This window comes from Dryobates pubescens, chromosome 41, assembly GCF_014839835.1.
Source record: "Dryobates pubescens isolate bDryPub1 chromosome 41, bDryPub1.pri, whole genome shotgun sequence".
Classification (NCBI taxonomy): domain Eukaryota; kingdom Metazoa; phylum Chordata; class Aves; order Piciformes; family Picidae; genus Dryobates; species Dryobates pubescens.
The window spans coordinates 264773-275990 of NC_071652.1; the positions used below are offsets into that span (position 1 = coordinate 264773).

Genomic DNA, 11218 nt, shown 5'->3' on the forward strand with positions numbered 1-11218 from the left:
GATACCTCCCAACTCATCTCTCTTCAGGGCTCACCTTAGCTGAGCTGAATGGTTGCCGCTGCCCTGCCGGCTCCTTTGGGTTTACATTTGCTCCTCCTGTCCCTTGCAGGTCCAGAGCAGAGCTGAAAGATGTCCTGTGAGAAAACTTTGTGCCCCGAGCCCTGCTCCCTGCCCTGCGACTCGAAGTGCCCCGAGCCGCGGGCCGCCGCCTGCAGCGAGCCCTGCGTCATCGCCTGCCCGGACTCCCGAGTCATCATCTTCCCCCCTCCCGTGGTGGTCACCTTGCCAGGCCCCATCCTCACCACCTACCCCCAGGAGACCATCGTGGGCAGCACGGAGTCGGCCGAGCTGGCCGGAGTCCTGGAGTCAGGGGTGGCCATCGGCTCGGGGCAGAAGGGCTTGGAGTGCCTGGAGCCCTGCTGCGCCCCCAAGGTCCTGACCCAGTGCGAGGCCAAGTGCATTCCTCCCTGTGCTCCTCCCTGCCCTCCCCCTTGCCCTCCCCCCTGTCCTCCTCCTTGTCCTCCCCCGTGCCCGGCTCCCTGCGCGGCTCCGTGCCCGGCTCCCTGCGCCGCTCCGTGCCCGGCTCCGTGCCCGGCTCCCTGCCCGGCTCCCTGCGCCACCAAGTGCGCCACCAAGTGCGTGCCGCAGTGCACTGCCCAGTGCGGCCCGCAGTGCACTGCCCAGTGCGTGCCTGAGTGCTCCTACACCTACTCCACCCGCTGGAAGCACCCCTGCCAGAGGGGCTTCTGCAAGAAGATCTGAGCAGCTCCCGGCCGAGGATCGACCCCGGGCGAGCACCGAGCGCCGAAGCAGAAGCAGATGGCCGGGGGCTGGGTCGGCTGCCGGCGGGGGGGAGGCAGCCCTGCGAGCCGGGCCCCCTGCGGTGGATCCCTGCGCTGCTCTTGTAGCTTAGGTTGAGGCTTTCTCTGCTCTCGGGGCTCTGCAGCTTCCATCTGCTCTTTCCACTTTCTCTGCCCCAGTTTGCCCTCCCCAGCGCCAGGCTCAGCAGGAGCAAGGCAGGTCGGGCTGTGGAGGCAAGGTGGCAGACTGGGCTGGGTGATTGGTGGTGGCTTTTCCTGGCCTCTGGAATAGGCTCTCTCTAGCTTGCATTATTCTCTCTGCAGATGTTTACTCCACTTTGCATTCCCATTAAAATGCTGCTGCATCAAACCTTTGGCCTTCTGAATCTCCTTTCTGCTCTGCTCCTCCTTCGTGAGGCCCTCCTGGTGACCCCCAGCCCTTCCACAGGGGAGCAGAAGGTGGTTTGGAGGCTCTCTCCTTGAGTCCAAGCTTCCTGCTCAGGTAAAGTGAAGGATTTGGGTTCTGCTCTGCCCTCCTGGTGACCCCCAGCCCTTCCACAGGGGAGCAGAAGGTGGTTTGGAGGCTCTCTCCTTGAGTCCAAGCTTCCTGCTCAGGTAAAGTGAAGGATTTGGGTTCTGCTCTGCAGGCCCAGGTGAGAAAATGTCAGATGTGGAATCCAGGTGGAAGCCTGGGAAGCAGTGAGCAGAAGTCCTGTCCACAGGTGACAGCAGAAGGCAAATCCCCTCCCAGTCCTGCTGCTCTCCCTGCTCTGGGTGCAGCCCACAGCTGCCTCCTTGCTCACCCATGGCCTTGGCTGCCCTTCAGAGCAGCTCCAACCAAACCCTTTGGCTCAGAGGCCGACTCTGTGAGTGCCTTCAGGAGGCTGCCCAAGGACCAGGACCGCTCTGAGCAAACAAGGGAAGGCTTCACCCCACAGCTGGGCAAGGGCAGAGCTCCCCCAGGCCTCCTCAAGACTTAATCCCTGCCCATAAGTCACCCCTGCAACTCTTCAAGGCAACCCTTTGGCTGCCAAAGGTTGAGTCACTGAGATGCCCAAGCCCCAGAAGGGTTTTGTTTTGCAAAGGGAATGCAGGAGAGGTGGATGGATCCTCCCCTGGTGCCAGGGACCATTCTCCCCCTGCAGCAGCTCCAGGCCAGCCTCCAGCAGTCAATCACCAGGCTCTGAAGTGGCAGCAGCAAGGAAGGAAGCCAAGGTGAGAGCCAGGGATGCTTTAGTCGTGGTGGTGTTGGGTTGAGAGTTGGATTGGATGATCCTGGAAGTCTTTTCCAACCTCCACAGAACTGGCAGGGTTGGAAGGGAACCTCAAAGCTCCTCCAGTTCCAACCCCCCTTGCCATGGGCAGGGACATCTCCCACTAGAGCAGGTTGCCCAGAGCTGGCAAAGAGCTCTGAGATCATCCAGTCCAACCTCCCACCCAACACCTCCCTAGCCACTAAACCAGGTCCCCAAATGCCACCTCCACTCCCTCCAGGGATGGGGACTCCACCACCCTCCTGGGCAGCCTGGGCCAGTGCCTGACCACTCTTGGAGTAAAAGATTCTGTGCTCTGGAGCTGAGCACCACCCAAAGCCAGGTCTGACATGTCCCAAGCTCCAGATCAGAGCCTGTCTGTGGGGCAGGGAGAAAGAACAGAGAACATGGAGAAGCCAGGCTGGTGGCAGAGGTCCTGGGCTGGTGGCAGAGGTGCCTGGGCTGGTGGCAGAGGTTCTAATGCTGTTGGCAAAGGTTCTTGTGCTGGTGGCAAAGGTTCTTGTGCTGGTGGCAGAGGTTCTAATGCTGGTGGCAGAGGTTCTAGTGCTGGTGGCAGAGGTTCTAGTGCTGGTGGCAGAGGTTCTTGTGCTGGTGGCAGAGGTTCTAGTGCTGGTGGCAGAGGTTCTTGTGCTGGTGGCAAAGGTCCCTGTGCTGGTGGCAAAGGTCCCTGTGCTGGTGGCAAAGGTCCCTGTGCTGGTGGCAAAGGTTCTAATGCTGTTGGCAAAGGTCTTGTGCTGGTGGCAAAGGTCCCTGTGCTGGTGGCAGAGGTCTTGTGCTGGTGGCAAAGGTCCCTGTGCTGGTGGCAAAGGTCTTGTGCTGGTGGCAAAGGTCCCTGTGCTGGTGGCAGAGGTCCCTGTGCTGGTGGCAGAGGTCTTGTGCTGGTGGCAGAGGTTGCTGAGCTGGTGGCTGCACTTCACTGGGACAGGTCAAGGTGGAGCTCTGTGCCCTGGAATCCCTCAGCACTGCTCAGCGGGGAGCAGATTTGTGTTTCTCTCTTCCCCCTGCTGGTGGCTCCGGCGTCTGCTTTGCTCTCAGAGTGTCAAAGCCACCTCCCGAGCTCGGTGACTCACCAGGGAGATCCCCCGGAGCGACAGCCTGGGAACGTCTGGGGCTCGCTCAGAGCAGGCGGCTGAGGAGCTGGCAGCCGAGGAGCTGCGCAGGGCGATTCCTCTCCTGCTCACTGCTGCGGTGAGATGCCCCAGAGCTGGCACAGCAGCATCGCCAGGACCTGGCCCTGGGGAGGTTTCCTCTCCCTGGCAGCCTGAAAGCTGATGGGGGGTTGGACCTCATGATCCCTGCAAGTCCCTCCCAGCAGCCTGTGGTGGTCACCTCCTTAACCCTCATGATGCCTGGAAGTCCCTCCCAGCAGCCTGTGGTGGTCACCTCCTTAGCCCTCATGATGCCTGCAAGTCCCTCCCAGCAGTCTGTGGTGGTCACCTCCTTAGCCAGCCCAGCTTGGCTTTGCTGTGGTGGGCAGGATGAGATCAGTGCACCCCAGGCCCTTCAGAGCCTCTGCCCTTGCCCAGCCCCCTGCCTGCTGCGCTGGGTGCTTTGGTTCCCTCCTCAGGTGCCGCTCACAGCCCCCAGCCCAGGGCACAGCTTGCAGCTGGTGCTGTCCACACAGCCCTGAGGTGGGAGCTCCCCATCCTCAGCTCCCTCGGGGCTGGCTGAAGGCAGCAGCCCCACGCTCAGAGGCTGCAGGCTGAGCACGGAGCCGGGGCTGGGGCTGGCAAACAGCAGGCGCTGAGAGGAGCTGCTGGCAGGGACCTTCCCCTCTCCACAGGCACTCTCCTGCCTTTCCCTCCCAGCCTTTGGCCCAGCTGGCTGCGAGCTGCACTGCTGACCCTTGCTGGGTGGATGACGGAGCTCTGGCAGCCGGCACTTCGCCTCCTGGCTTGGCAGGAGGAGGCTGAGCGTGGGCTGGGCGGCAGGAGCGTGCCTGGCTCCGATCCTTCCCTCTCTGGGGCCTGTTTACACCTGCCAGGCTGGAAGCCCTGCCTGTGGGATGGTTATGAGGAAGCTCTGGGCCAGGCTTATCTGGGCTGCTCTGATTTCCAACCTCCCAACCCCCCCACCCCCAGAAATAAAGGACTTCAAAGCACCTCCTGTGTGATTAACTTGTTGGAGATACAGAGCCCTGCTGTAATGGCATTAATGACACCTTGCTGCAGCTGGAGGCCCTCTTAATGATTGTTTAACACCTCCTCCTCATCATCATCATCATCTCCTCCTCCTCCTCCTCAGCAGCCCCTTCAGAGCTCTGGAGGTCAAATTTTCTTTGCTAGAGAAGCAAACTCTGGCACAAGGTTGCCCAAGGAGGTTGTGGCTGCCCCTTCCCTGCAGGTGCTCAGGGCCAGGCAGCCCTGAGCAAGCTGGGGCTGCTGGGAGGTGTCCCAGGGGGGGCTGATCTTGGAGTCCCCTCCACCCCAAACTCTTCCATGAGTGTCCTGAGCAAGCTGGGGCTGGTGGGAGGTGTCCCAGGGGGGGCTGATCTTTGAGTCCCCTCCACCCCAAACCCTTCCATGAGTGTCCTGAGCAAGCTGAGCTGCTGGGAGGTGTCCCAGGGGGGTTGGAACTGGCTGATCTTTGAGGTCCCTTCCAATCCAACCCATTCTGGGGTTCCATGAAGACTTCCCCCCCTCTGGAATACTAAAATCCAAGCCTTGAGCTGATGACCTTCCTGGTCTCTGCGTGGTGCAAATCTGCTCTCTGAGCTGAGAAGGCAGCCAAGAGGTTTACCCTGCAGCCACCCTGGGCTTGTGGTGCTGGAAAAGGAGTTGGAGGAGCTAAATGAAGCTCTCCTGATGAAGCAGAGGGAGCACAAATGATCCAGACCCTCCTTCTCCACTGCTCCCTTCCCTCTTTCCTTGTGTGTGAAGTTCCAGTTCCCCCTGGAAACACCAAGCCCCCAGACTCGTTTAGCCTCCAGCTCAAGGAGCTGCCTTTCTTGCCCCCTCCATGGCCCAAGGAACTCGACCCAAAGCTTCCAAACCCTGCTTGCATCCTGCCCACTTGGCTCCAGAAAAGGATCCTTGTGTGTGGGATCTTGTGTGCAGCCTCAAGCAGCCACCAGAGGCTCGGCTCAGGGGCTGAGGCTCGCAGCTGACCCAACAGCTAACCCCAGGACAGGTAATTACAGCAGCTGCAGGAACCCTCCAAGCACCACCACCTGCTTTACAAGCCCAGGAGATGACCTCCTTGGCCTGCAGGCAGCTGCAGGGATGCTATAAAAGCAGCTGGCAGCTGCAGGCTGCTTGCTTGCTTCTGTTGCTTGCCTGCTGCTGCTTCCTCCCCTCCCTGGATCAGGTGAGTCCCCAGTCTGGCTCCTCTTTTGGCTCTCCCAGTTTGGGGGCCAGGCTTTAGCTGCTCTGATTGCAGCTCTCTGCTCTTAGCAGGTCTCTCCTGTAGCAGTTTGGAGGCCTGGGTGGCTGTGGATTTGGGGGAGGCAGAAGGGGATTTAGGGATCCACCCTGGGCTCAGACACTTCCCATTGGGCACCAGAGGGTCTGAATCCTCTCCTCTGCTTCTAGCCTCCCTCCAGCAGCCCTTTGCTGCTGGCTGCTGGTCTTATCAGGGTGGTTGTTCAGTCAGATGTGCTTCTGGCTCTGATGTTCTTCCACTTCCAGAGAGCTGTGGAAGCTTTGAAGGTTAACCTTTCCAGGCATTGAGACAATCCCTGCATGGTGCAGGTGGGAAGGGGCCTCTGGAGATCATCTCACCCCCTCCCTGCTCCAGCAGGGCATCCCCCAGCAGCTTGCCCAAGTGGGGCTGGAAGCTCTCCAGACAAGGAGACTCCACAAGCCCTCTGGGCAGCCTGCTCCATGCCTCCAGCAGCCTCACACCAAAGGCTTTTCTCCTCCTCTTACCCAAAGCAGCTTCCCCACGAGCCTCAGGGCACTCAGTGCCCTCCCAGCTTCTCCCACTCGTGTGCTGTGCTCACCCTGGGGCAGGAAGGGGGCTGGTGGGGGGCAGCCCTCGCTGCCAGGGAGCTGAGCACCGTTTGGCAGGGCTCAGGATGTGCTGTGCACCACATCCTGCTCTCCAGGCTGGTGACACATGGGTTTGATGGGTGGACCACTAGAGGGTTACAGAACTGGCTGGATGGCTGCACCCAAAGGGTGGCTGTCCATGGCCCAGGGGAGGCCAGGGACAAGCAGAGTCCCTCAGGGAGCAGTCCTGGGCCCAGGCTTCTTCAACATCTTTGTGGTTGCCAGGGACAGTGGCAGTGAGTGCAGCCTCAGCAGGGTTGCTGTGTGGTGCAGCAGACAGGCTGGAGGGAAGGGATCCAGCCAGAGGGAGCTGGGCAGGCTGGAGGGAAGGGATCCAGCCAGAGGGAGCTGGGCAGGCTGCAGAGCTGGGCACAAGCCAACCTCAGGAGGTTCAACAAGACCAAGGGCAGGGTCCTGCAGCTGGCTCAAGGCAATCCCAGGCACAAATGCAGGCTGGGCAGGGACTGGCTGGAAAGCAGCCCTGAGGAGAGAGCCTTGGGGGTGCTGGGGGAGGAGAAGCTCAGCAGGAGCTCTCAGAGTGCACTTGCAGCCCAGAGAGTCAAGCAGAGCCTGGGCTGCAGCAAGGGAAGTGTGGCCAGCAGGGCCAGGGAGGGGATTCTCCCCCTCTGCTCAGCTCTGTGAGACCCCACCTGGAGCACTGCCTCCAGCTCTGGAGCCCCTATGACAAGAGGGATCTGGAGGTGCTGGAAGGCATCCAGAGAGGGACCAGGAGGATGAGCAGAGGGCTGGAGCTGCTCTGCTGTGAGGACAGACTGAAGGAGCTGGGGCTGTGCAGGCTGGAGAGGAGAAGGCTCTGAGGTGACCTCATTGTGGCCTTCCAGGCTCTGCAGGGGGCTGCAGGAAGGCTGGGGAGGGACTGCTCAGGATCTCAGGCAGTGCTAGGACTGGGGGGAATGGAATGAAGGTGGAGGTGGAGAGGAAGTTCTTCCCCATGAGAGTGGTGAAGCCCTGGGATGGGTTGTTCAGGGAGGTGGTTGAGGCCCCAGCCCTGGAGGTGTTTAAGCCCAGGCTGGATGAGGCTCTGGGCAGCCTGCTCTAGTGTGGGGTGTCCCTGCCCACGGCAGGGGGGTTGGAACTGGATGCTCCTTGTGGTCCTTCCCAACCCTGACTGATGCTATGCTGTGATCTTCCCCCTCTGTGTTTCAGCCTTCCCTGCCCTCGGGGCCATGTCCTACTGCGGAGACCTCTGCCTGCCCTGCGGCAGCTCCTGCGAGCTGCCCTGCCCCCAGCCCTGGGCCAACGCCTGCAATGAGCTGTGTGTGACCTCCTGCAACGCCTCCAGAGCCGTCATTTATCCACCTCCTGTGGTCCTGACCTTCCCAGGGCCGGTCCTCAGCTCCTGCCCCCAGGAGAGCGTGGTGGGCAGCTGCGCCCCGCCGGGCTCCGGGCGCCCCTTTGGCTCCGGGGGCTGCCTGGGTGCCAGGGGCTATGGCAACGCTGTTGGCTTGAGGGGCTCCATCCTGTTTGGGGGCTCAGGGGGTTATGGGGGTGCAGGCAGCTCCAGCAGGCTTTACAGCTCCGGGTGCTCATCCCTGGGCAGGGGCAGCTGCAGCCCCTACCCCTACCGCCGGTTCAGCAGCTACAGCCAAGGGAGCTGCGGCCCCTGCTGAGGGGAGGAGAGGGCAAAGCCCAGCGGCTCAGGATGGGGTTTGAATCCCTTGCCCTCCCCCAAAACTCTTTGTTTCCATCACTTCAGCTCTGTCCTGGAGCTCTTTGCTAGGCCAGTGCAACCACTCAGCCCTTGAGCTGCACCCCAGGCTCTTGGCAGCTTCTCTCGCTGCTTCCTTTGCTGCTTGCTTCCATCCTCTGCTCCTTGCACCGCTCCTGGGGGCAGGCAGGATCCTCAGCTCTGAGCCCCCAGCACTGCAAGCATCCCAGACACCCTCCAGCTGAACAAAACGTTCCATGTGTCCCAGGAGCTTGTACCTCCTGTGGCCTCCCACGGCACTGCAGGGCTGGAAACCTCCTTCGCCTCAGGTCTGCTTCAAGTCAGCCTGGGGCAGGAACAGGAGGTAAAGCTGCAGCTGGGAGAAGGGGAGCAGGAATTCTCCCTTCAAATCCATCACTCAAAGGCACAAACGCTGAGGGGAAGGCTCCTGGGAGTGTTTCTTGGGCCCCTGTGTCACTGCAACTGTTGGCTCTGCTCCTCACCCCCATTAAAGTCTGCACAGCACTGCCCTGGTGTCCCTTCAACCGACCTCTCTGTCCAGGAGAAGCCCTCTCAGCTCCCTCCTTTCTCTTCCAGATCACACAGTAAGTTCCTGGTGGCCACCAGCAAGGCAGCTTTGTGCCCATCCTAGCCCTCAGTTACTTGGGAATGAGAGTTTGGGCTCTTCTGCTTCCCTTGAGAGCCAGGGAAGGTCCTGGTGCAGGCAGCCCCAGCACATAGCCACCACTGCCTCTGCTCTGCTGGAGCCCAGCTCCAGGCAGACTCCTAGAACCAACCAGGTTGGAAAAGACCTCAGAGCTCATCAAGCAGTTCCTCAGCTTTTGGTTCCTTCCCAGGACAGGAATGGAAACCTCTCCCCAGTGCTGGCAGCTGCCTGTAGCAGGAGGCTTCATGCAGCAAACACTTGGCAAATGGTGGAGTGAAAGGCTCTGAGCAGTGAAAGGCTCTGAGCAGCTCCTTTCCCTCATAAGCTCCTGGGAGGTGAAGATAAAAACTGCCCCAGCAGCCCCAGAGGTTGTTCAATCCTTCCCTGGCACCACAAAGCCTTGCAAAACATTTTAGGCAGGTCCAGAGGAGGCCACAAAAATCATCCCAGGGCTGGAGCAGCTCTGCTGTGAGGACAGGTTGGGAGAGTTGGGGCTGTTCAACCTGGAGAAGGCTCCAGGGAGACCTCAGAGCAGCCTGCCAGGGTTTGAGAGGGGCTGCAGGACAGCTGGGAAGGGACTTTGGACAAAGGGATGGAGGGGCAGGAGCAGGGCTGATGGCTTCAGACTGGAGGAAGCTGGATGGAGATGGGACATGAGGAGGAAGTTCTGCCCCAGCAGGGTGGGGAGGCACTGGGACAGGCTGCCCAGGGAGGCTCCAACCTGGCAACTGTTCAAGGCCAGGTTGGATGAGGGTTTGGGCAGCCTGGGCTGGTGGGAGATGTCCCTGCCCATGGCAGGGGGTTGGAGCTGGCTGAGCTTTGAGGTCCCTTCCAACCCCAACCCATTCTGTGCCTCTCCACTTCCCTGCCTGAAGGACTTCCCAGCTGCTCCTGCAGAGTGGTTGAGCTTCTGGAGGGCCCCAGCTTGCCCCAGTGGGAGCCCAGTGGGCACAAGAGGGACACTTCCCAGGCAAGCATCACATCAAAGAGCCCAGGTCTCAGTTGCTTCACCCATCCCCTCCAGCTCCACACTGAACTTGCTGGGATTGAAGCTGTCAGCAGCTTTCTCTAGGCCAGGGGTAAGGCAGAGCCCCAAGCTGTGGAGCTGTGAGGTGGAGATCAGGACCCCTCTGAGCCCCAAGCTGTGGAGCTGTGAGTGGGGGTCAGGACCCCTCTGAGTGAGTCCCAAGCTGTGGAGCTGTGAGTGGGGGTCAGGACCCCTCTGAGTGAGCCCCAAGTTGTGGAGCTGTGAGTGGGGGTCAGGACCCCTCTGAGTGAGCCCCAAGTTGTGGAGCTGTGAGTGGGGGTCAGAATCCCTCAGAGTGAGCCCCAAGCTGTGGAGCTGTGAGGGGGAGGTCAGGTTGGAACTGGATGAGCTTTGAGGTCCCTTCCAACCCAACCCAACCCAACCCATTCGGTGACCCTGTGCTAAGTGGACAGCACACAAAAGCCACCAGGAGACTTGGTCCCAGGTTTACAGGCCCCAGGTCTGGATTAACAGCCAGAGGAGCCTGGCAGCAGCTGAGACATCCCTTTACCAGCACTGCCTGCTAGGGTCAGGCTGAGGAGGAAAGGAGACCAGAAGGCAAAGGCTGTGATGCAATCAGAGCTTTAATAGAAGCAGGATGAGGGCTTCATAGCAGCGGAAGGTGAGAACCCAGGGGGTGCAGGAGGCATCTGCAGGGCTGGCTGGGGGGTGCCCATGGTTGTCTGCAGTCTGGAGGGTGAGCTTCTGCCTTGCTTGCATCTGCAGGGCTTGAGGGCTGAGGCTGGGGCTCCTTCAGGGTCTTCTTTGCTTGATGTCAACCCCAGGCTGGGCGAAGTGTGGCAGCTCCCCAGGACCCAACCTCCAAAGCCAGGAAACCTCCCAGGGGAGAGGCCAGGACGGAGAGGATCTGAGCTGCACTGATGTTTGGTCTCCTGTAAACCACCTGGATCGCATCTCAAAGCTTAGGACCCCTCAAAGGCAGAGCTGAGACCTCCCCAGGAGATACCAACCCCCCCACCCCAGCAAGGCCAAGACACCCTCGGGGGGGGGGGGTTTCTATGGGGGGTTTCTCTGGGTCCCCCACTGCTCTGCCCTGCTGGAAGCTGTCTCCCTCTGCTCAGTTACGAGCTGAGGCTTTGCTCCCATCCCTGCTGGCCTCAGCTTCCTTGGGGGGCTTCACAGGGCCCACACCTCCCACGGCTGCCAGCGGAGACCTGCGGTAGGAGGAGGAGGAGAAGGAGGAAGAGAAGGAGGAGGAGGAGGAGGAGGGGTAGGAGAAGCGACCGCCCAGACAGCCACCAGCCCCAAAGGAGCCCTGGGCGCCCCAGGAGCCGCCGTAGCCGAAGGAGCTGCCCAGATCCATCGGGGAGGTGGTGCCCACGATGCTCTCCTGGGGGCAGGAGCTGAGGATGGGGCCGGGGAAGACGATGGTGACCGGCGGGGGGTAGACGACGGCGCGGGAGTCCCCGCAGGAGGCGAAGCAGGGCTGGTTGCAGGCTTCTGCGTAGGGCTGGGGGCAGCTCAGCTCGCAGGGGGAGCAGCTGCTGTAGGTGCAGGGCACTCTGTAGGAAGACATCTTCGTGGCTGGAAGCAAGCCTGCAAGACACAGAGGAGGGAGGGCAGGGTCAGCGGTGATGCCCTGGTTGAGGGGAGGGGGGGGGGGGGGGGGGTGGTCTGCAAAGAGGGAAACCTCCCTGGCCCGAGGAACACGTTGAGAGGGCACAGGGAAAGCAGTTTGGAGTCAAAGGGGAGAAGCACAAAATGCAGTTCCCTGCATTCCCACCCAGCACAGGAGCAGCCCTGAGTGGTTCAAAGCATGAAGTGCTCAGGA

The 11218-nt window shown here is 61.0% G+C and overlaps 1 protein-coding gene across 1 annotated transcript; it reads left to right on the forward strand.

Moving 5' to 3' along the window:
- The first annotated feature begins 7250 nt into the window (after positions 1 to 7250).
- LOC128899170 (feather keratin B-4-like) lies at positions 7251 to 7694 on the forward strand. The gene has a single exon (XM_054177509.1). The coding sequence runs from the start codon at positions 7251 to 7253 to the stop codon at positions 7692 to 7694; it is 444 nt and encodes a 147-aa protein (XP_054033484.1).
- The last annotated feature ends 3524 nt before the right edge of the window (positions 7695 to 11218 follow it).

Coding starts and splice junctions, on each gene's coding strand:
- LOC128899170 (XM_054177509.1), top strand. CDS start 7,251: ATGTCCTACTGCGGAGACCTCTGCCTGCCCTGCGGCAGCTCCTGCGAG.